The following is a 22,055-nucleotide window of genomic DNA, read 5'->3' on the forward strand; positions in this document are numbered from 1 at the left end:
GTTTTCGTGAGTCTTGGGGGGGGTGGGGGGGTTATTTTATTTAAATTTGGGGGGGTGGCACAGGGAGTGGGGGAATGTGTGTATGTAGTCCCCGCCCCTGGAAGCAGGAGTAGGGGGCATCGACTAGGGGCGGGGTGGGGGTGAGGGGTTGTGTTTACGCGAACAGGAGGGCGGCGCAAGGGAGAAGGTGCCTAGGGCGTCTAATCCCTTTGCACCAGCCCTGACTGGGCCCTTGCCTAACACCAGTGACATGCTGCTGCATAATTAAAACTATTTAAGTGCTATTAAACGTGGAAGGATTTTTGTTTGGCTGTGCATTAATATGCAATATAGTGTGCTCTGAAGCAGCTGTGAAACACTGGCAAACATCAGCATGGGATACGTTTTATCATCTTCTCACAGTTCTACAAATACTTCCAATCTCAGATAAGTAAAAGTTTCTTAATCACTCATCTGAACAAGTCATCTTTGTTTTTGGCAATTTATTAGATTTTTTAAATAAAAATAAAAAAAGAGAAAACTTTTTTTGTTTATTAAAGAATTGATAGAGTTTTTTGACCGATGAGTGAATCTGTGTGTTTGCAGAGACTCTTGCTGAGCTAAACTGCATCACGAAAAGATTATGTGGTCTTTTTCTCCTTTTCTGTGTGTATCAGCACTTAGCACATTTTTGGTGAAGTAGTTTTGTGTTTGGCATAATTAAAGCCAACAAAGAAATCAGAACTAAGGGCCAGCCTGGCGACTTTGTGGTAACACAGCACACTGCCATGCAGAGGATCCTTGGGTTGAATTCCTGGGTCAAGTCTTCTGCTCCCTGGGTGGTCAGGGGCCATGCATGCTGCAGGGACAGCATTCACAGCCTCTTGTGCGGGGGATTTGGATGGATGGGGTAGGGAGAAGGAATCTCATTCGCCACGCTATGACCCAGTGGCCCAATTTAGAGTTCTGGAAGGGGCTGCAATTTGAGGCTCCTGGCAAGGACAGGAGAGCTGAGTTGAAGAGGGAAAGAATCATGGGTAATTGTGAATGTAGACCCATGGCACTATAGCTGAAGAGACCAGTCCTGATTGAGCTGGAAGCCCGAGGAAGCTGCTGAGCCAGAAGACAAAAAGGTAAGAACTATGTACTCTGATCAGGTGATGCTATGCATCAAATAGCAAAGATATTAAATTCATTCAAAGATTATAAAGCATAGTTAAAATGTCACCATATAGCAATTAATTTCATATCATAGTCTTTCTGCTATTTAGAACACAATAAAAAATAATCCCGTTGTTAATGTTAGTAATGTGTTTAGAAAACAAACATTACTTACTACTCACTGATGACATTCTGCTGAAATCAGACCTGTGAAAAAAAATCACTGTCAGTCAATATTTTTTAACTAAATGTTAAATGTTTCCATAAGTCTCAGCTATACAAACATATCTAAACAAGGTCCTAGAGCTACTAACCCTAAAGGTAATAGTTGATCCCTGTTACTGTATATTCATGTACCGGTTTCAAACTCACACCCAATTTATTGACATCACTATGCCTTTGAACATTTTGAAGTAAGCTGTACCATCTTTCTGCATATCATTTAAAAAATGTATCTAGTAATAATATTCTGCTTCAATTAAAAAATTTACCATATACTGATTTTTTAATATTTTAAGCTGGTCCCCAGAAATCCCCTGAACCTCTAGGTGCAACAGAGGAGCGGAGGAGTACTTTAGTGGTTAGAGTAGAAAACCAAGTACTAGGGAAGCCAGGGTTCAAATCCCACGTCTACCACTGACTCTCCTCGGGACCCTTGATAGGTCACTTCATTGTCTCAGGTACAAATATAGATTGTAAGCCTTCTGGGGAAGGGAAATACTTTCGGATCTGAACTGTAACTTGCCTTGAGCTTGGATTTGGAAAGGCAAATTACATCTAAACTCCAATCCAAAATGACAAACAGTACATAAACCAATTAAATTTCATTTGATGGTACTGATCCAAACAAGGCTGCTCCCAGGAACTAACTAAGGACTTCATTTACCAAGCAGTTGTATCATAGACGGAATGGAAGAAAAGTCTTAGGGGGTCGATTTTAAAAAGTCCGCGCGTGCACATGGACACACCAAATTTATAACGTGCGTGCTGGCGCGCGCATGTTATAAAATGTGATGGCTACGCGCACCTGTGACTCGGGCGTGCAGGGGAGGATATTATAACCTACGCACGGTGATGCAATCGGACCTCCCCCCAGTTCCCTCCCAGTCCGCTCCAATAAAGGAGTGCTTGGGAGGGATCTTTCCTATCCCTAACCCTACCCTTTCTACTTCTTCCCCTCTCCTCCCCGACCCCTAACCTAACCCTACCTATCCCTAATTTTTTTTTGTTACTTACTGCCCCCCCAGCTGCTGGCAAGCACTTCCCCAGGTCAGCGGCTAATGGCGCTTTCCCGGCCCACCCATACCATGCCCCCGGGCTGCCCCTTTTCCCTCGGCCGGCACTTCTGCGCATACAGGGGGTTTACGCGCATGGCCACGCCTGTAGTAAAATCTGCACGGCACGCGCAAGGCCCGGCCACGCACATAAACTCCAGTTTTTACGCATGTGGCCCTTTGAAAATTTACTTGCTGGTATAGCAGGCCCGAAAACTGAAGTGGAGCTGCTTAAAGAATTTAAATAAAAGGTGTTTTTAATTGATAATAGTTGAGTACTTGTTCACTTTTTTGGGAAATGCAAGACAGATTTCTTTTGAACTAATTTGACATTTGTGCGCAAATGTGTAGACAAAACTCAGATGACTCACTGAAGACAAATTTGCATCACTTCCAGTATATGGCCTAGAGAGCCATGTTGAAAAGAAAGTGGGAGGGAACAACAGCAATTCCCAAACTGGTCCAAAACATAAAACATTATTGGGAATAGGGACAAAAATGGAAGGTATATTATATTTTATTCCTGTCAAATAAAAATGGAAGTAGTAAAGCAGGGGCACCAAACCCCCAGAAGATAAAAACATACAACATATGTCAGTAGTCTGAGGCATCGGTTCCAATAAACTCTGCACAAGGCACTGTAAAACCCCAATTAACTCACATTCGTTTTGCTACACATGGTCACCCTTTCTGTGCTCATACCTGTTGTGAATGTTATATGCTCTGTTTTGTTGCTTTCAGTATAATCCTCTCTCTCCCCAATTCGTCGCATAGCTAGCACATCGGCTGATGGAATTCAAAGAAGTCAAAATAATTTGAAACTGAAAGAGAACCCAAGTTGCAACTGTTCCTTTTCACCACCCGAGCTCACCAGACACCGAACATCAACCGGACCAAGGCTGCCCAGAGCTTCTCTCTGTGCCACAACTGATCTTTTTTTTTTTCTTACTGCTCAAAATAAATAATTTACTTCTGACCTAGAAACTAAAACCTCCTGGAGTGCTATCAAGGAAAGTAGACCAGAGCAGCTGGATAAGAACACAACTTCTCTGTTAAACCTATTAGCACGAAATAACTTTCATGGTGTTTCAGATGTCACATCTACCATCAATCAACACATCTACTTCTAAACCCCCTCACCACCACCACCACTACCACCAGAAAAATAAGGACTGCATGTGGAATATGAAAAGGTCAGCCTCAGAGGCCAATGCACTAAACTGTGCTGATATTTAGGATGGTGTTAACATGTTAAAAGTGCTATTAATGTGCATTAGGTCAACTATGCTCACTATCAGCCCTTTTAATGCATGCTATTTAGACAGTCCTAAAACGCACCTGGTACATGGCACGTCAATAAATTTGTTAAGAGGGCAGAGGATGGTTTCATACATTTATCAATAGGCACCCCCCTCAGTGCCTTACTTTTTAATCATTAACTCACCCTCCGACCTCCCTTTCTTTTATTTCAAATGTATGTTTAAAAACTTTGAGAGATAGGCAACAGGGTTACCCCTGTTTCTTTGTTTGAGCTTGCCTTTTATTCAAATTTATATCCATGTATATCTTCTTGTGCTACTGCACTTCCTGTTTATTAAACCGACAGAAAACTAACCGCATTTTACTTAGCTTTAAAATGTCCCAATGTTCGTCCTTACATCCGTTTGAAGAATCCGACTAGCGCAAGTTTCGGCACCGAATGCCTTCTTCAGGGATTATCTCCCCCTTTTTTCTTTTTCTTTTTTTATAAAATCCACAAGCAGTGTTTTACGCATTCTGCCACAGCTTTCTCTTCTCAACTCGGTGCTCAACGAGCCTCCGTGCAATGTTGAATCCGACGGTGTTCAGACCTTCACTTCCTGTTTCCTATTTAAAGGACATCCAGGATACCAACTTGACCTATCACAGGGCATTATATCAGAGACAACCAATCCAATTGATCCCTGCGGGCTGTTCAAAGCGTAATTTGAAAATACATGCTTGCTCGCGATAATTCAACAGAGACAGGCTCCCTTGTTTCTCTTCAACGCTGTCAATCACCGTCCATCTCAATTGGTCATATGTGTGGCTCTTCTCTACACAATGGAGTACTATCGGTGCTGTTACCATAGTAGTGTTTAATTGGGAACGGTGCTCCGCCATCCGTACTTTAATAGCTCTACTAGTACGGCCAACATATACCTTCGGACAGGGGCATACTATAACATATATCACTGCTTTAATGGTGCAATCTGTTATGGATTTTCTGTATGCTTTATATTCAGTCACTGGATGAATCCATATATCTCCTTCAATTGTGGTACCACAGACCGTGCATTTCCCACATTTGCTATGATGCCCCGTACTATAAGGTTTCTTAGTCTTCTGTTGTGCGTGACGGTTTAATAAACAGGAAGTGCGGTAGCACAAGAAGATATACATGGATATAAGTTCGAATAAAAGGCAAGCTCAAACAAAGAAACAGGGGTAACCCTTTTGCCTATCTCTCAAAGTTTTTAAACATACATTTGAAATAAAAGAAAGGGAGGTCGGAGGGTGAGTTAATGATTAATATACTATGGGTTAATATACTATGTTAAAGTTACTATCTTTTCTTCTTCTTGCTCCTAGTTGTACAACTCCTTGTTTTATTGTAACTGCATCTATACTATGTTTAATACATATTATCTCGTTCTCTGTTACGGTTATCACCCCATTGTTTATTGTAAACCGGCTTGATGTGACATTTTCACGAATGCCAGTATAGAAAAAAATCTAAATAAATAAATAAATACAATTAAAAAGTAAGGCACTGAGGGGGTTGCCTATTGATAAATGTATGAAACCATCCTCTGCCCTCTTAATAAATTTATTGACGTGCCAATTGGCACATTAATTTTGAGTATGGCAACAGTGTATACCTAAAAAGTCACATGTACCAGGTGCGGGGGTTTTTTTTTGTAATCTTTATTTATAATTTTAACATGTAATACATAAATTACTTGCCAAAAGACTTTTACAGATGATTGTAATACAGATTGAAATATCAAACTAATTCATATCACATATAATTCCATACATCCATCTGATTTTTAAAAGTAAACTTTAGAGAAGCATTTAAACTTGTGAGCAAAAGTAATAAAATATAAGAAATGTAGGTTTCATACCCCTTTCCTTATTAATCTAGTATTCCTTCAATCTCCCAGGAGTGTTTTGAGATGTTCGGGCTCAGTGAACTGATAATTTTTCCCATCCAATTTAATAGCACATTTACATGGATAGCGAAGGATGAACTGACCACCCCTCAGTCACTTTCGATCTTAACTCAAGGAAATGTTTCCTCCTAATTTGTGTAGTCTTTACTACATCTGGATAGATCCAAATTTTGTTCCCGTAAAAAGTTTTCATCCTATTACGGAAAAAATTTTTTAAAACTGTGTCTCTATCTGAAATAAATGCAAAGGTTATTAACATAGTACCTGTTTTTTCAATAACTACTTCATCTTGTGATTTTTCTAAAAAAATCAGAGAAATCTAAAGTTGATCCATTGTTTTCTTTATGCTCTCCTACTACGTCAGTATCCTGCTTCGCAAGAGCCTGCTCCTTGATCTTGACAGTGTTACTTATATAAAATGCTCTAACAATAGTTGGCATACTCTGTTCTGGAATATTCAGTATTTTCATAATATACATCCTAATCAATTTTATAGGCGAAACCTTACTGATAAAAGGAAACTTGACCACTCTCAAATTTAAAACTCTGAGTAATTCTCAATATTTTCAATTTTCCTTTGTATTTCAGCTTCCGCTTTGATTTGTTGAACTTGAAATTTTTCCACCTGCATGAGGCGTTGATCAACAATATTATTCTGCTTTTGTAAATTAATTAAAGCTGCTGAATTACTTTTAACTATTTCATTTGTTTCATTAACAACTTTAATTAAATTTTTAATAGAAGAATCTAATTTCGTTAGAACATTCCACAAAGTATCCATGGTTATAGATGTAGGTCTCACTATAATTTCTTGAATATTGAGTTTTCCTTTGTTTGTTTCATTATTTCCTTGGAAGACTTTGAGGATGGCAAAGATTTACTCTCTTTAATCTCTTGTTTAGTCATTATTAAGAGAAGGGTCATTTCACCTGATATTTCTTTTCCATTTTGAATTTCACTGACTTCCTCCATTTCTAACCCATCCTGGGGACTTTCTGGTAAGTTGGGAAGTACTACCCCTTCCTTTCCGGGAGGTAGTGGAATATCTGGAGCTCCTGGACTCAGAGAGATGTTATCGGCCAATAGGGACAGATTTAGCTCCATATCTGTCCCTATAACGGCCTCCTCAACAGGAGTTATTTGTGGGGAACTCAACCAGTCAGCCACAGTCCTCTGTCCTAGCTCTAAAGTAGGAGTACTTGTGGAAGGCTTTAGTTTTGCCTTCCGCTTAGTGTGAGGCATTTATTTTATATAAACAAAACAAAGAGCTAAAGAACAGATGTGACTAATTGTTCCTACCTCTTCCAACAATGCTTCCCTAAATGGAGGACATGAAGAATTAAAAATACTAGTAATTACTTTTCCTACCTGAGGGGAACGATATTAAATTATCTATAGGACCAGTTGGATCCAGTCAGAGCCGGTCAGAGCTGCGTGCCGTGAGAGGGCTGGTTAAGAGATCACCTCCAGCTCCTCCCAATGATGTAATTCACTCTGATTGGTCTTCCCCTGCGTCGGGGCAGGCTCCTGCCTACCTCCGGAAAGTCCAGAGTTCTCACAGTATGCAGACGTTCCCCCGAGGCAGCAGGAAGTCAGGAAATAAGGCTTTACACCTTCCAAATCAGGTAACAGAAAAGTCCCCTTGCCTCCACCAGGTGCGTTTTAAGAATGATATTAAGCATAAACTTGGGGGGAGATCTCTTTTGATAATAGTAGTGTTATTTAGACAGGGCAAACATAAGCATAATATCTGTGGAAAACAGGCAATGAACTGAATAATTATTTCCATTTCCATTCCATTTTCTATTTATTCTTATATATATGCTGCCAAATCCAAACCAGAAAGCAGTCCAAGGTGGCTTACAACAATCAAAAAAATACATGCAAATCAGTCTATTACCTATAAAAGCACAGTAAAATAAAGTTAATTAAAATGTATGTGGGTTATTGCAGACCAATTTCTACAAGAAACTTATCTCAGAGGAGGTAGTTTGGTAGTGGTGCAGGTGGTGGAGGGAATTAATGCATTTAATGTCAGCGTTGACATGCTAACTTTAAAATTTAATTTGAGAAATTTACTCCAAACTGATATGTATTGATAATAATCTGGATTTAAATAGTTAAATAAGGATTATAATAATTAAAGATGAAATTAATGAAACAGTTTTGCCCAAGAGAAAGGAATGTATTTGTCTTTATTAGCAGGCAAAACAAACCATGGTAAGAGAAACAGAAGCTGTTTTGCGTCGTGAACTGTCTGCAACTCAAGGTCTAGTTCAGAGCTTTCCAAAGTGTGTGTCGCGACACTTTAGTGTGTCGCCTGCAGTGTGCTGGTGTGTCGCGCAAGCCCGGTGCACGTGACACACTGGCAAATGGGAGCCAATGCAGCCGCCGGTGGACCTCATCCCACTAGCGGCTGAGCAGTAAAGAATCGCTGTGCTGTGTGCCGCAGACACACAGCAGGAAGATCGGCAGGGCCGTGGTAGAGCTCACCTCACCACGGCCCGAAGAACAAGGTCACGTCGAAACATGCAGATGCTCCTCCTCCTTCCTGCCCACGTGGCCCCGGAAGAAAAATGTTGCCGGAGCCGCACGGGCAGAAAGGGGGAGGAGCATCAGCCGCGTGCAGAAGAGGAGCAGCGTTGTTACAGCGTGCGAGAAGAGGAGGAGGCCCGGTAGCAGGGCCCCCACCACGGATCGGTCCGAAAAGATCAGGGCCCCCACCGCGGATCGGTCCAAAAAGATCAGGGCCGCCGCCGCCACGATCGGCCCGAGAAGATCAGAGCCGCTGCAGAGCCCGTCCTGCAGCGACCCGTGAAGAGGAGGCCCAGAGGTAAGAGAGAGGCTGAGGGCCCGCAGAGTGTGTATGAGATGAGTTGAGAGATTGTGTGCGTGTATGAGGTGAGTTGAGAGATTGTGTGCGCATATGAGGTGAATTGAGAGATTGGGTGCGTGTATGAGGTGCGTTGAGAGATTGGGTGTGGGAGTGAGGACCTGAATGTTTGTAGAGACAGCATGTGAGAACCTGTATGTGTGTGTGAGAGAGACAGCATGTGACAGTGAGAGCCTGTGTGTATGAATGATTGTATGAGAGAGAGCATGTGATAGTGAGAGCCTGTGCTTGAGCAAGACAGCATGTGGGAGTGAGAGACAGCCTGGGTGTGTGAGAGTCAGACAGCATGTGCAAGAGAGAGACTGTATGAATGATTGTATGAGAGAGAGCATGTGATAGTGAGAGCCTGTGCTTGAGCAAGACAGCATGTGGGAGTGAGAGAGAGCCTGGGTATGTGAGAGTCAGACAGCATGTGCAAGAGAGAGACTGTGTGTGAATGATTGTATGAGAGAGAGCATGTGACAGTGAGAGCCTGTGCTTGAGTAAGAGCCTGTGGGAGTGGGAGAGAGACTGGGTGTGTGAGAGTCAGACAGCATGTGCAAGAGAGAGACTGTATGAATGATTGTATGAGAGAGAGCATGTGAGAGTGAGAGCCTGTGTGTGTGTGAGAGAGAGAGAGAGAAAGCATGTGAGAATGAGATCCTGACTGAATGTTTGAGGGAAGAAGACATATGGCGAGAAAAGAAATAGAAAAAAAGACAATACGAAAGGAATTGGCAAAAAAAAATAAGAAAGGGGAGGTGAAACAAAAAAGCCTGTGACCAACCGATTAGAAAACTAAGTTCAGACAGCAAAGGTAAAAAAAAAAAGAAAGAAATTACTTTTTACTGATTGGCACATGTAATCTTTGGTAATGTGCAAGAGTAGCACTTTCTCTATGCGGATCTCACAATGTACGAGATCAACATGGAGGAAGTGGAAACCCACGGGGCCTGCACAGAGGAGGCAGCAGAATGGGCTTCAGTGCCAATAGTAGCAATCAGCGCCTTCCCAATAGCCATGCGGCATCAGTGACAGTGGCAGCAGAGGAATGAGAGAGGCTCCGAGGTTGCTGGCAAAAGAAAGAAAGGGGGTCTGCCTTTAGTGTGTGCATGTGTATGAATGGGAGTCTGCCTGGGGGTGTATGTGTGTGAATGCATGGGTGCCTGCCTGAGGGTGTGTCTGTGTATGAGAATGTATGGGTGTCTTCCTGGGGTTTGTATGTGTGAGAATAGGTGCCGGCCTGTGTGTTGTATATTGTGTGTGTGAGAATGAATTGGTGCCTGCCTGGGGGTCTGTGTGTGTGAGAATGAATGTGTGCATGCCTGGGGGATGGTGAGGGAGTGGTGTGAAAATGAATGGGAGCCTGCCTGGGGGTCAGTTTCAGTGTGTGAGAATGACTGGAAGCTTGCCTGGGTGTGTGTGTTTGTGTGAGAATGATTGGGAACTTGCCTGGGTATGTGTGTTTGTGTGTATGTGAGGGAGCCAGAGAGAGTGTGTATGAGAAAATCCAGGGGAGTAAGAGTTTGCGTGTGGGGGGTGTGTGTGGAGGGGGAGAGAGTGTCTTAGAGCCTGAGAGTGTGTCAGTGTCTGTGAGAGCGAGAGGTTATGGTGGGTATAAGAGCATAAATGTGTATGTATGTGACAGTTTATGTGTGAAAGAGAATGGACATGTGAGTCTGTGTGAGAGAGGATAACCTCCTAATCCTGGACAATATCAGGGTGACTGGAAATCAAGAGCTCCCACGTATGGACAGCAGGGGCTTTTTAAAATCCTTATTAGTTTTAATTATTGGGTGTTATTTGATATATGTGCTGTTTTGAAATATTTTATTGGTGTTTGGGAAATTGTAAAAAATGTATATGATTTTAATTAATAGAAATTCTATTTATCAGTAGTTTTAAAATATTATTTTATTAGTATGGTTTTACTATTATAACTGATGCTTTATGTTTCTTGATTTTATTTGTTTTATCCTCATAAATAATGGTGGTTCTGTTTTTCCATTGTTAATACACAGAGTCTGGCTTCTTGGGGTTTCCATTTCAGTTTTTGTCTAATTTGTGCTCCTTTATTTTGTATTCTGTATTTGGTGAGGGTCTGTCTCTGCTCTATGTGTGTGACCATTATGAGAGATTCTGCTAGCATAGGGATCTATAGCAATCTGGTTTGTTTTGTTTCCTCAGTAGGTGGTGTATTGGTATTCTAGGACCCAGTGTAATATTTACCCTTGCTTTTTCACAGGTAGGGTTATTGTTGTTTGAGTCCTTGGTGTTATTACTGTTATGTTACAATGGGATTGCAGTATAGATTTTGAGTGTCTTTTTTGCGAGGTTTTATTTTAGTTCACAATGTGCCTGGCAGTGGAAGGTGTTTGTGCTGCTGTTACTGTGAGGTGACACCAGCATTTGAAAATATCTTTTAGTATGATGAGCTGTAAGGGAAACATCCAAGCTCCATTGTTTGGGGGAATTTCAGTGGATGCACAGAGTTACAGAACTGGAGGTGCAGGATTTATATTGACATTCTGTCCCTTCCTATAAATTCCAGACTTCACTCTCATAGCCATATATAATTAGTTGAATGAGGCTATCAATAATTTTATAGTGTGAAACTGGCCAGCTTTTTAAAATTACGCAGAAGACCCTTTGGACTTTATTAACACCAAATATTCAAAAGCTGTGTTCATCCCATCAAGCTCATATATCTCATTAAAGAGGTAAATTGAATAACACAATAATTTTGTTTTATTATTGTTATTCATAAATTATAACAATAATATTAATCTTGGAATATTATATATTTTTAATATAAATGAAAGGTTTTCACAAGATAGGTTGTGTCGTGAAACATTTTATTATGTATATATTTAAGGAAACATACGTAAATTGTCGAAATACATTTCGTTCGTTTAACCTTTAACTTCTGGTTTGCTAGTAGACTGAATTACTGTGCCCCGAAATTATGTTTGTCTAAAAAGTGTGTCACCAACATGAAAAGTTTGGAAAGCTCTGGTCTAGTTACTGAGATAACGACACCTGGTATTTTCTAGTATTTCCCAGTAACAGTAAGTTCAGTAATTCTCCACTCCAAGAAAGGGGGGCCATCTCAGAGAACACTGTCAGCGAAATTCTGTATATAAGACTGTAATGTGTAACTAAGAGGGAGAGAAGGCTTTGATACGTCACCATTAGACGCTCTAAGTCACTCCCAGGAAAACTTGTATCTTTTCCTGTATTCTTCTTCTGGCTTTACTTGGCTTACTATAATAAACAGTATTATTGAGAAATACAAAGACTGTGAGTGTTTTCTATAATAAGATAGAAAAATTAAGGTTTAAAGTGTTAATTATTTATGAAGTGCCGGCCTTCTCTTTGAACTCTCTGGGTATGCAGCCCCAGATAAATGAACAGTATATATTAACATACGCTGTTAGTGCAAAATAATTATCATGTGTTAATAACCTATGTTACTGCACTTTATACATCAGCCTCAGAGAAGCAAATTGAATGAAACTGAGAAGCATTTCAGCTTTTGTTGTTGTTAAAAGAGAAGCAGTTGAAATACTTTGGGATGCTTGTCAATGAAAATGCTTACCACAGGCACCATATGAGAGAGAATCCTTGCTAACAAAGACTCTACAAGACTAGGAGTCAAATTTAAGAATTATACAAAAATAGGGTAACCCTTCTTTCCCCAGGACTTAAAGCCTGCAATAGTGCCGTCTATCATTCAAGGTTTTCATTTCCTCATCTGCTAAAAGAGAACGACGACACTGCACACAGAACTAATTGGAGCTTACTTTCTGGGATGTATGCATGCATTTCCACTTCTATCAAGATCCACCTTCCCCCTCCCCCCTCAAACAAACAGAGAAACAAAAAATGCAGTTTTCAGGTTCCTCTTGGACCCAGTCATGTCCTGAAAAATTGTGGACAAGACGCTAGACAGAGAAGTTATTAGGAGGACACATACATGGTGATCTCATAAGCCTATTTTTTTTTCCCTTTGGACAAAAATTCTACAGAAAACATTTTGACAAAAGCCCTTAATGACAAGTATTCTGCAATGTATTTTTTTTCTATCAGTTTCCTATGGAATTGTTTTATTCCAGAAGCTGCATGAAATTATAACCTTGGACAAAAGATGCATTTCAAATTTGTGCAAGTAAATAAGCAAGTTTGCTTACCGTAAATGGTGCTTCTGTAAATAGCAGGATGAATTAGCCATGCTGTCATGGGAACTGTCCATCAAGGCCCAGGAGGCGGAGCTTCAGTAGTGGAATACAGAGCTTTGCTCTGTGCGGCTGCGCATGCCTTCCCGCACAGCAGAAGAGATTCTCTTCAGTCTGTGATTAAATAGAAGTGTAATGTCCGACTATCCAGGGAGGTGGGTGGGTCAGCATGGCTAATTCATCCTGCTATCTACGGAAACACCATTTATGGTAAGCAAACTTGCTTTTTCCCATTGATAGCAGGGCTGTATTAGCCATGCTGTCATGGGAGTCCCCAGCTCCCGATCACGCTGTCCACTGTATAATGGTTTAGGAGTCATGGTTTCTGTTTTTTATGCCATGTCTCTTGATTGATTAATCATCTATTGTTTCTCTTTTTTTTTTTTGCGTGATGTAGGTGGTGGATAGTCTAAATAAGGATTAAGAAATGATAGAGTGTAGGACAGCGCTGCCTACTTTTGCGTCATCTCCAGCTTGTTGATCTAAACAATAATGAGAAGTAAACGTGTATAAGGAAGACCATGTTGCTGCCTTACAAATGTCAATAGGTTGTACGTGATGGAGATGTGCTATAGATGTTGCCATCGCTCGTACTTGATGTGCATTCGGAGTCGATGTCAGGATTATTTTCCGTTTTTGGTAACAGAATTGGATACATTGTGCAATCCAACTTGAAAGAGTCCTCTTTGCCACTGGAAGTGCTGGTGCATTCGGATTAAACGAGACAAATAATTGTGATGATCTGGATGTCGACTGTGTTCTAGACTTGTAATATGCCAACACTCTTTTACAGTCTAATGTATGTAATAACTTTTGTCGGTCATTCTGGTGTGGTTTAGGAAAAAATATCGGCAGCTCCATGGACTGATTCAAATGGAATGGAGACACTACCTTTGGGAGAAAAAATGGATGAGTCCGTAATACCACTTTGTCATGGTAAAACTGCAAGTACGGGCTGTAATGTACTAAGGCTTGCAGTTCGCTGACTCTGCGTGCCGATGTTACTGCAATGAGGAAGACAACTTTCCACGTGAGATATATTACGTGAGCGGATTTGATGGGTTCGAATGGAGGTAACATGAGTTGCTCCAAACGATGTTTATATCCCATGGTATTGGTGGCTTGAAAATTGGTGGTCGTAAGCACATGAGACCTCTGAGGAATTTGGAGACTATCGGATGTAAAGATATGGGTTGACCTTTGTGTGGTCTGTGATATGCTGCTATAGCACTGAGATGCACTTGAATGGATGACGTAGCCAGCCCTTGCTGAAGTAAGTTCTGCAGTGTTTTGGGGACACTTGATAAATCTTTTTGAAAAGGTGGGATTCTCCCCCCTCCCCCAGTTTTTAATTTTACAAATATTCATTTCATGGCCCAGGCATGGCTCCAGTTTCTCAATGACATTTTGTGTGTAAAATACCTCTTCAAGGAACATGACTAACTAGATCAGACCTATACATTATAAGCAACTAAAAGTAAGGCGTTCACAGAGAACTCTCTTTCCTCCTGCCACTGGCAATTTTTCAAAGACTCGGGATTTTAAACCACATTCACTGAGGCAAACCTAAGCTTTTTAGAGAACGATGTTTTGTTTCTGCTGAAACCAAACTTAAAATTTCCCCAACTGTAGGATGCCATGAAAGTTACACTATCTGGTGCTTTTTTTTTTTTTTTTTTCATTCCTTACCATTATTTCCATTGGACGTACTATACAGTACACAATATGGAGGAAATCCTGGCCAGCAACTATGTTTAATTAATTCAACTTGGCACCAGCCTTGTGTACCAGAGCCTGATAGCCTGTGTGAAAGATGAGACAGATTTGAGAAGAGCTGGAGCAGTAAAACTGTCATCTTTTGTACCTTATGGGCAATTACATGGGGGCAGGGCTTGGATATTTTGTGAGGCATTGAATATTAAAATATGGAACACTAACTATTTGTAACCAAACCAAGGGACCATTGAACATTGTAAATGGTGTTAAAATTAAACTCAGATATCTTATGATACTTTTTAGAAGAGAAGCTTGTGATCTGCCACTGGAGGACCACAGCAGGCCACTTCCCATGAGTTCTCTTATGCTTATCTATTTCTTCTCATCTCCTCTCTCGCCATCCCTCAATTCAAAACCAATTGTCCACTTCTTTTTCCCAGCTTTTTTTTTCTCCCTTTCTGATGTCTCTTCCACTTACCCATTCATAGACGTACTTGTAAAATGAAGTTCTGCTCAATTGTATAACACAAGCTTATCGCATACAACCATTCCTTCCTATATATGGAATTCATAAAATACAATGTCATGGAAACTGCAATCATGCTGAACATAAATGTTAGTATGTTTACTAAGAGAATTTAACACTTACCACCTCCTTGTGGCATATGAGTTCAACAGAGCCTTTAGCAATTTAACAGTAATAAATTGGGAATAAAATATTTTCTTCTCTTTCAAAGACTATTCCCTGCCAACTTTGCTCCTAGTGCCCTTTCTGAGGATCTTAAAAATGCCTTCCTCTTTCAGAATGGTTCTTATTTCAATTGAAATTTGCTAAGATGCTTATCCTCATTTTCATTAAACAATAGCGGTGAGGGTTGGGTTTTGTTTTTTTTTTTCAGTTCATTTGCTTAGATGTTTTGTTGATTTCCTGACTATCACTGACCTACTTTTCAGAACTTTTAATCCAAAGTACATGCATTTTATAGAAAAAAAGAAAACTTGAAACATCAATGTTTTGTTTGCTCTTACTAAACGATTTTCACTCTGAAAGCATCAACTTCAAGCAAGTAAAATAAATCTTGAAATAAAGGAAACACCAAAAAAGGTCAAAGGGCAAATTTCTTAAAATACTCTGGAAAGAATAAGTGCAGGATACCACAGCTACTCATCCTCTCCAGCAAGCTCCTCTTCATAGCTACTAAATAACTGCAGCCCGGACAGCAGCTTAATGATGTATGATTTCATGTAGAAAGGCTGAACAAAAACAAATATATCTTTTAAATAAAAAGTGCCCATTTCTCACACTGGCAAAACAGAACTGTGCTGAAAGGGACACGCTTAAATGAAGTTGTATTTATTCCTGCAATGGGAGGGCTTCCAGGAAATAAAGCACATAAAGGAATAGGCACCACGACTTCCAGGCTTTCGGGGGAAAGCAGATCAGTCCTACAAATATCTGCTGTAAAATCGAAAATAAAATGTGCGTCATGTATTCTGTTGCCTACAGATAAAACGAGACTACAAAAGACCTCTGCATGTTTTCAGACAGTTCAGAAATATCATTTTTGGATTAGAAGTTATCCCCAACGCATGCTCGACTTTATGAAGTTTAAAAACAGAAAAATGCACGAGTATATTTTGGACACATGGTAACGGACACAAAAGGAGCCGATGTAATAAGCTGAGCCTCGAAACTATGCACTGAAATTCAGGGCACAAAAAAAAGTAACTCCGGCTGCAATAAACTAATTGTATATGCTACCGCATTGCTACTGTTCCAAAGTTTCAAACCTGCGCTAATTCAACCCCTTTTTGTGAATGTTTCAACAATTTTCTAATAAGTGTATTTAATTTCAGGAGCATTTTTTACATTCTTATTTATCGTATACCATTTTAAATGTCATTCAGTGAAGTGCTGTCACTTGTTAAGCCCGAAGATCCACTCTTCTCTACTCCATTGGGTGACATTTTATTTTTTCATAAATTAAAAAGGGATTGCCAACAGACCTTTTCAGCAAGTGGCTACAGAGGCAGCTGCGCCCTAAGGTCCTCTTTTGCTGCACCTACATGTGGCTCTGTTCCCTGCACGTAATTCTACGGCGATCGAAAAATTTGCCAAAAAAAAAAAAAAAGAGGAATTAAATGCATCCTTGAAAAATGAGTGCTTTTTAAATATGGGCCGCTCACAGGTGCCTACGATATAGTTCTTTTCTGTTAAATTAAGGATCTACAACACGGGTCAGCCTTATTAAAGCGGAGTCCCACTGGACGGTGTCGCTCGGCATTCCCCGGCCCGGGCATAGCACTTCACTGACACACACACACACATTGCACTGCTGCCGCAGAGCGCCTTACTGTGTCTCCTGGATACCGAACAGCACATTGCAGCCACTGAGAAACTTGCTTTTAGCTCCATGTCTTTTACAGTAGCTTTCCGCTCAGACAGCTGAGTACCTACCCGGCGGTTTTCAGCGCCGGAGTCCACGAAGTCCTCCTTCGGGACGGGGAGGATGCCTTTCCCCTTCTGCATGACAGACACCGCGCTTCCAGTCTGCGCATGTGCGCGCGCCTAGCCCCCCCCCCCCCCCCCTTTGCCGGTCAGAGCGCGCGGCTCGGCTTGTGGGCTCGCCCTGGCTCCGCCGCGCGCCGCGGAGCTCAACTACGTGCGCATGCTCGGCTACTACTGGAAGCGCTAGGAGTACTCTTCACCATCCCTGACACCGGTGGGGACATCACCCTTCCTCTCCCCTAGCCTTTCCAATAAAGACAAGGGGAAATTGGATACCAGGGAAGGGTCTGTCTTTTTCCCTATATTGTAACTGTACGACACGGGAAGGACTATTAGTGCAGCCAGTGCTATTAGAATAGGTTCAGTACTCATAAGAGCAGTACATTTTTCTTATTTATGTGAACCTAACTGTGAAAATAAATTTCCACTATGCACACTATACCACCCTAACTGCAATGCCCTTTACACATGGTGACCTAATACACAAGGAATTTGATTAAAGTAGTGTGGTTGCAGGGTGAGTCTGTGGCTAGGGCAAGCTAGACAGGCAACAGGGGAACTATGAGAGATGGAACACATTGGGGCACTGCCAGGGTCTTGCATTAGGTTTGCTAGATGGTAGGCCTAACAGCAGTGGTAAGCAGAGGTACTCACTATAGGTCTAAGCTTGAGGAAGCTAAGCCTTCAGAAAGTGTGGAAGGCTGGCTCTGACTCCATGGCTCACTCCCACTATATGCATGCCTATTGGATCTGGCAGTGTTTAATAGCACAATTGATTTCTCTACTGCATGGATCTAGTCCTCTCAGTACAACTGTGAAATTATGGAATTGTACAGCTCAAACTGTAAGAGTGGCCCTGTGCAGCACAGGCAGATGATGTGCTATTAAGTACCATTCCTGTCAAACTGGAGTGGGGAGGAATGTGGGAAAACAAAAGAACCCACCAAGAATGCAAGAGGATGTGGGCTAGAAGATTCATTAAATGAATAAAATAAGATACTTGGGTGAAGGGAGATTGAGTGGGTAGAGGGGATTAGAGGTAGAATAACCAAATCTGGAAAGGAAGGGGGTGATAGAGAGAGAGAGAGAGAGAGGGATATGTGGGCTGGAAGGAGGAAAGAAAATGAGATAGCAAAGAATAATGGTTTTGGGATGTCCGGGGAAAGGTGTGCACGAGGGCGAAGGCACCAAGGATGAGAGCAGAAAGAATATGGGCGAGGATGGGGTGAGAACATAAGGAGGAAATGGAGGAATAGGGAAAGGGTGAAAGAAAGGGGGGATTATGAGACATAGGAAAGAAGTCAGAATAGGGAGAAGGTGATAGAGGGGAAGAAGGGCATAAGATTGGGAGACAGTACACAGGTAAGTAGGCAAGAGATGAAAATAGGGAGTTAGTGAGTACTAGGAAGAGCAATGGGATAAAAGAGGTAGAATCTGGGAGAGGAGAGGAAAGGCAAAGATGCACAAACAGTAAAAGATGCAGAAAACTGGCAAGGAAGAGAGAGGTAGAGATGGGTACCAGGAGAGCTTGAAGGGGAGAGCATGTCAGCTTAGGGCTAGTGAGGGGTGGGGGGGGGGGGGGGGGGGTGAGGGAATCAGAAAGAAGCCAGCAATATACCAGGAAAGCATAATGGAGCCAGAGATCTGGAGACTGGTGAGGGGAGGAAATCACAGGGAGAGTTAGGGAGGTGAAAAGTTGGAGTAGTGAGAACTGGAGGGGCAGAAAGAGTGAAATCTAGTTACAAGTGAACAGTAGGCCATAGAAATGAGATGAACGGAAAATATCAAAGTCAGAGACAGATGAAGGGAAGGAAGTGAACAAACAGGAGAGAGAAGAAACAGAAAATGGAAATGATGCCTGGAAAAGAAAAATGGAGAAGAGGAAGTCACTGACGGCCGAAAAAAGATCAAGGCCAACATGATTAGGAAAAGACAAGCCCTTTGCCCTTACCATATGACAGGGCAAAGGTAGCGCCGGCGCCATTTTGGTTCCTGTGACCCGACGTCACGAGTGCAGGAGATTGCTCCCGGACCCCCGCTGGACTTTTGGCAAGTCTTGTGGGGTTCAGGAGGCCCCCCCAAGCTGGCCAAAAGTCCCTGGGGGTCCAGCGGGGGTCCCGGAGCGATCTCCTGCACTCGTGACGTTGGGTCACAGGAACCAAAATGGCGCCGGTGCTACCTTTGCCCTGTCATATGATAAGGGCAAAGGGCCACCGGCGCCATTTCTCTTAACAGCAGCCGTGGCCAGAGAGCGGGAGATCGCACCGGGACCCCCCCCCCCCCACTGGACCCCAGGTAATTTAAAACATTTGGGGGGTCGGGAGGGTGGAGGATTTATTTTAAAGGGTCGGGTGGGTTGTAGGGTTGTTTTGGTGTGCCGGTTTTCCCACCCTCCCCCTCCCCCGATAAAATGATTTTTAACCTAAAAAACTAAGACGATCAGATTCCCCCCCCCCCTCAGCCAAAATCGATCGTTAAGACGATCGATCACACGATTCACATCCCTAGACAGTAATATTATGTCAAAAATAAATTTGAAGCCTTTTTTCTCTTTTAAAAAAATCACTTAAGTTATTCATTTTGTCTACCCATTGTTCTGAGCCATCCACCCAACAGCACCCACAGTTTCAGATAAAGGGTTATCCATTAAAACAAAAAAAAAAAAAAGCTAGAAACAAAAATGTTTTCTCATAAAACTTATGGATTTATTGCAAAACATGGATTACAAAAAATATTTTCCTCATTAAGCTATGGATCTAGCAGAAAAGATTTAGAAAAAAAAAGCACTCATGCAAATTGCTCTGTAATTCTTTATTCTTTTAAGTAAGACCTTCACTGTAAAAAGAAATGCTACATCATTGTGCAATGTATTTCCTTGTGGATTCTCATGTTCAGTTTGCCTTTCTCTGTAAAAGTATGGTTTTACTATCAGCTTGTTGTCTCAGCTACCAATCACAGAGGGTTTACTGGTGGTTAAAGCTTTGGCAAGTTACATTTTAGTAATATGCCAAAGAATTGATGGGGTAGAAATACTCTCCATGAGTATGCAGCACTGAACATTCTTCCAAGAAACTTTTTTTTTTTTTTTTTTTTAATAAAAAGTAATTTTCTTCATTTCAGTGTTCAAGGATCTCTGCTTTTTAGCCATATTAAATCCCTTGCTGTGACTTATCAAGGAACTTGTGCTCAGGGCAGTTCTCCAATTGACTCTTAAGGGAATCAGAGGACTGTGGTAAGAGCACTGCCAGGTAATACATTCTGCACATTACAGCAAACGTTACTATTACAAAGTTTGCCTCCCCACCTCCAGCCCCCTATTCCACAAGAAGGGATAGAACATCTATGAGCATCATATACCAATGTCTGGATCGCCTAACAGACATTGGTATCTCAGGATCTGCCCATAGTTGGTTCAAATCTTTCCTCTACAATAGATCCTTCAAAGTTAAAATCAACAACAAAGAATCGCCATTAACAAAATCCAATTTAGGAGTTCCACAAGGATCTTCCCTTTCCCCAACCCTTTTTAATATTTACCTCCCTACCCCTTTGCCAATTGCTATCTGACCTTAATTTAATTCATTATCTGTATGCAGACGATGTACAGATTCTTATTCCTATTTCAGAATCTATTTCAAAAGCACTTTCCCACTGGAATAACTGCCTTATATCTATCACTAACCTCCTCAATAGATTAAATCTAGTCTTTAACTCTTCAAAGACGGAGCTCCTCCTCATCTCAGCAAATGAAGAAAATATTCCCATACCATTCCCTCACAACACATTCATCACTCATAAGCAGGTGAGAGATCTAGGAGTAATTCTCGATAATAGACTAAACCTTAAGAAAATGGTTAATACTACATCCAAAGACTGTTTTTACAGACTCCAGGTTCTGAAACGACTCAAGCCACTTCTTTTTTTCAAAGATTTCAGAACAGTACTCCAGGCGTTGTTATTCTCCAAGATTGACTATTGCAGTGCCCTCCTCCTTGGCCTACCCAAATCGACCATTAAACCACTTCAGATGATTCAAAATGCTGCAGCGAGATTACTGACCAACACCAGCCGCGGTGATCACATTTCACCCATCCTCAGAAACCTACATTGGCTACCTGTAAATTTCAGAATCCTTTACAAAGCAATTACCCTAATACATAAATCCATCCATCACCAACTCCATCTCAGCCTTGAAATACCCTTCAAACTTCATTCCTCCAATAGGCCAATTAGAGATAATCATAAAGGTACTTTGAATTACCCCCCCAACTAAAGCCTCACGCCTTTCCTCGACCAAAGACCAAGCTTTTTCAATAGCAGGTCCATCTATTTGGAACAACATCCCTTCAAGCCTCTGATTAGAACCCTGTCTCATTACGTTCAGAAAAAAACTTAAGACGTGGCTATTCCACCAAGCCTTCGATGATCCTCCAGACAACCCTTAGTCTTCTTTTTCCTCACTTGGATGTAGAAGATTAAAGTCCTACAACCATTCAAACGAAGAACTCTGGCACTTACTGAATAAAGCATCTTTTGCATTAATCCAAATTCCTTTTGGACTATGCTTCTTTAATTATTTTTTGGCCTTTAACTTCCTTCTAGCTCTTAAGCTTCCCAAGTTTTTTTACTCCTTGTTAAATGTAACTTTATCTTATTCTCTTCTCTTGTTAATTACTTTTATTTATTGCTTCTGTTATACCCTTGTTTTATGTAAACCGATCCGATATGGTTTATTTACTATGAAGGTCGGTATAAAAAAGTGTTAAATAAATAAATAAATAAATAAATTTCAACTCAGATATCCTTTATCTTTTCAGTTCACTACAGCCAAAATGTTTTAAACAAAGGAATAGAATAAACATAGCAATTGATTTGTTCCTTTCTGTTACACTTATGTTACCATATCAATCAAGGATATGCCAAAATGAAGTCATTCATATGACAGTGAGACTAAAGAGTCTTCACTCACATTTCAACACCCCTCTACCCCTTGCCACCCCTCCCCCTAAAGCAGATCCTATAGCCAATAGCTATTTAAGTTTATGTTTTCATCAAAACATGTTTGTAGCAAAGACATGGGGAAAACAAACATATACACTATGGACCAGATTTTAA

At 41.2% G+C, this 22,055-nt stretch overlaps 1 protein-coding gene across 2 annotated transcripts in view; it reads right to left on the minus strand.

The window, feature by feature from the left end:
• The window catches only part of FAM124B (family with sequence similarity 124 member B), a 55,766-nt gene extending 38,802 nt beyond the window's left edge, over positions 1–16,964 (minus strand). Inside the window, exons 1-2 of one of the 2 annotated variants that reach the window (XM_029616990.1) lie at positions 16,890–16,964; positions 1,316–1,347 (exon numbers count right to left, since the gene is read on the minus strand). In XM_029616990.1, the coding sequence (XP_029472850.1) occupies positions 1,316–1,331 (16 nt within the window). In that variant the 5' untranslated portion in view covers positions 1,332–1,347; positions 16,890–16,964. The other variant, XM_029616991.1, reaches the window with a different exon arrangement.
• Between the last annotated feature and the right edge of the window lie 5,091 nt (positions 16,965–22,055).

The sequence above is a fragment of the Rhinatrema bivittatum genome, chromosome 9 (assembly GCF_901001135.1).
Source record: "Rhinatrema bivittatum chromosome 9, aRhiBiv1.1, whole genome shotgun sequence".
Lineage (NCBI taxonomy): Eukaryota > Metazoa > Chordata > Amphibia > Gymnophiona > Rhinatrematidae > Rhinatrema > Rhinatrema bivittatum.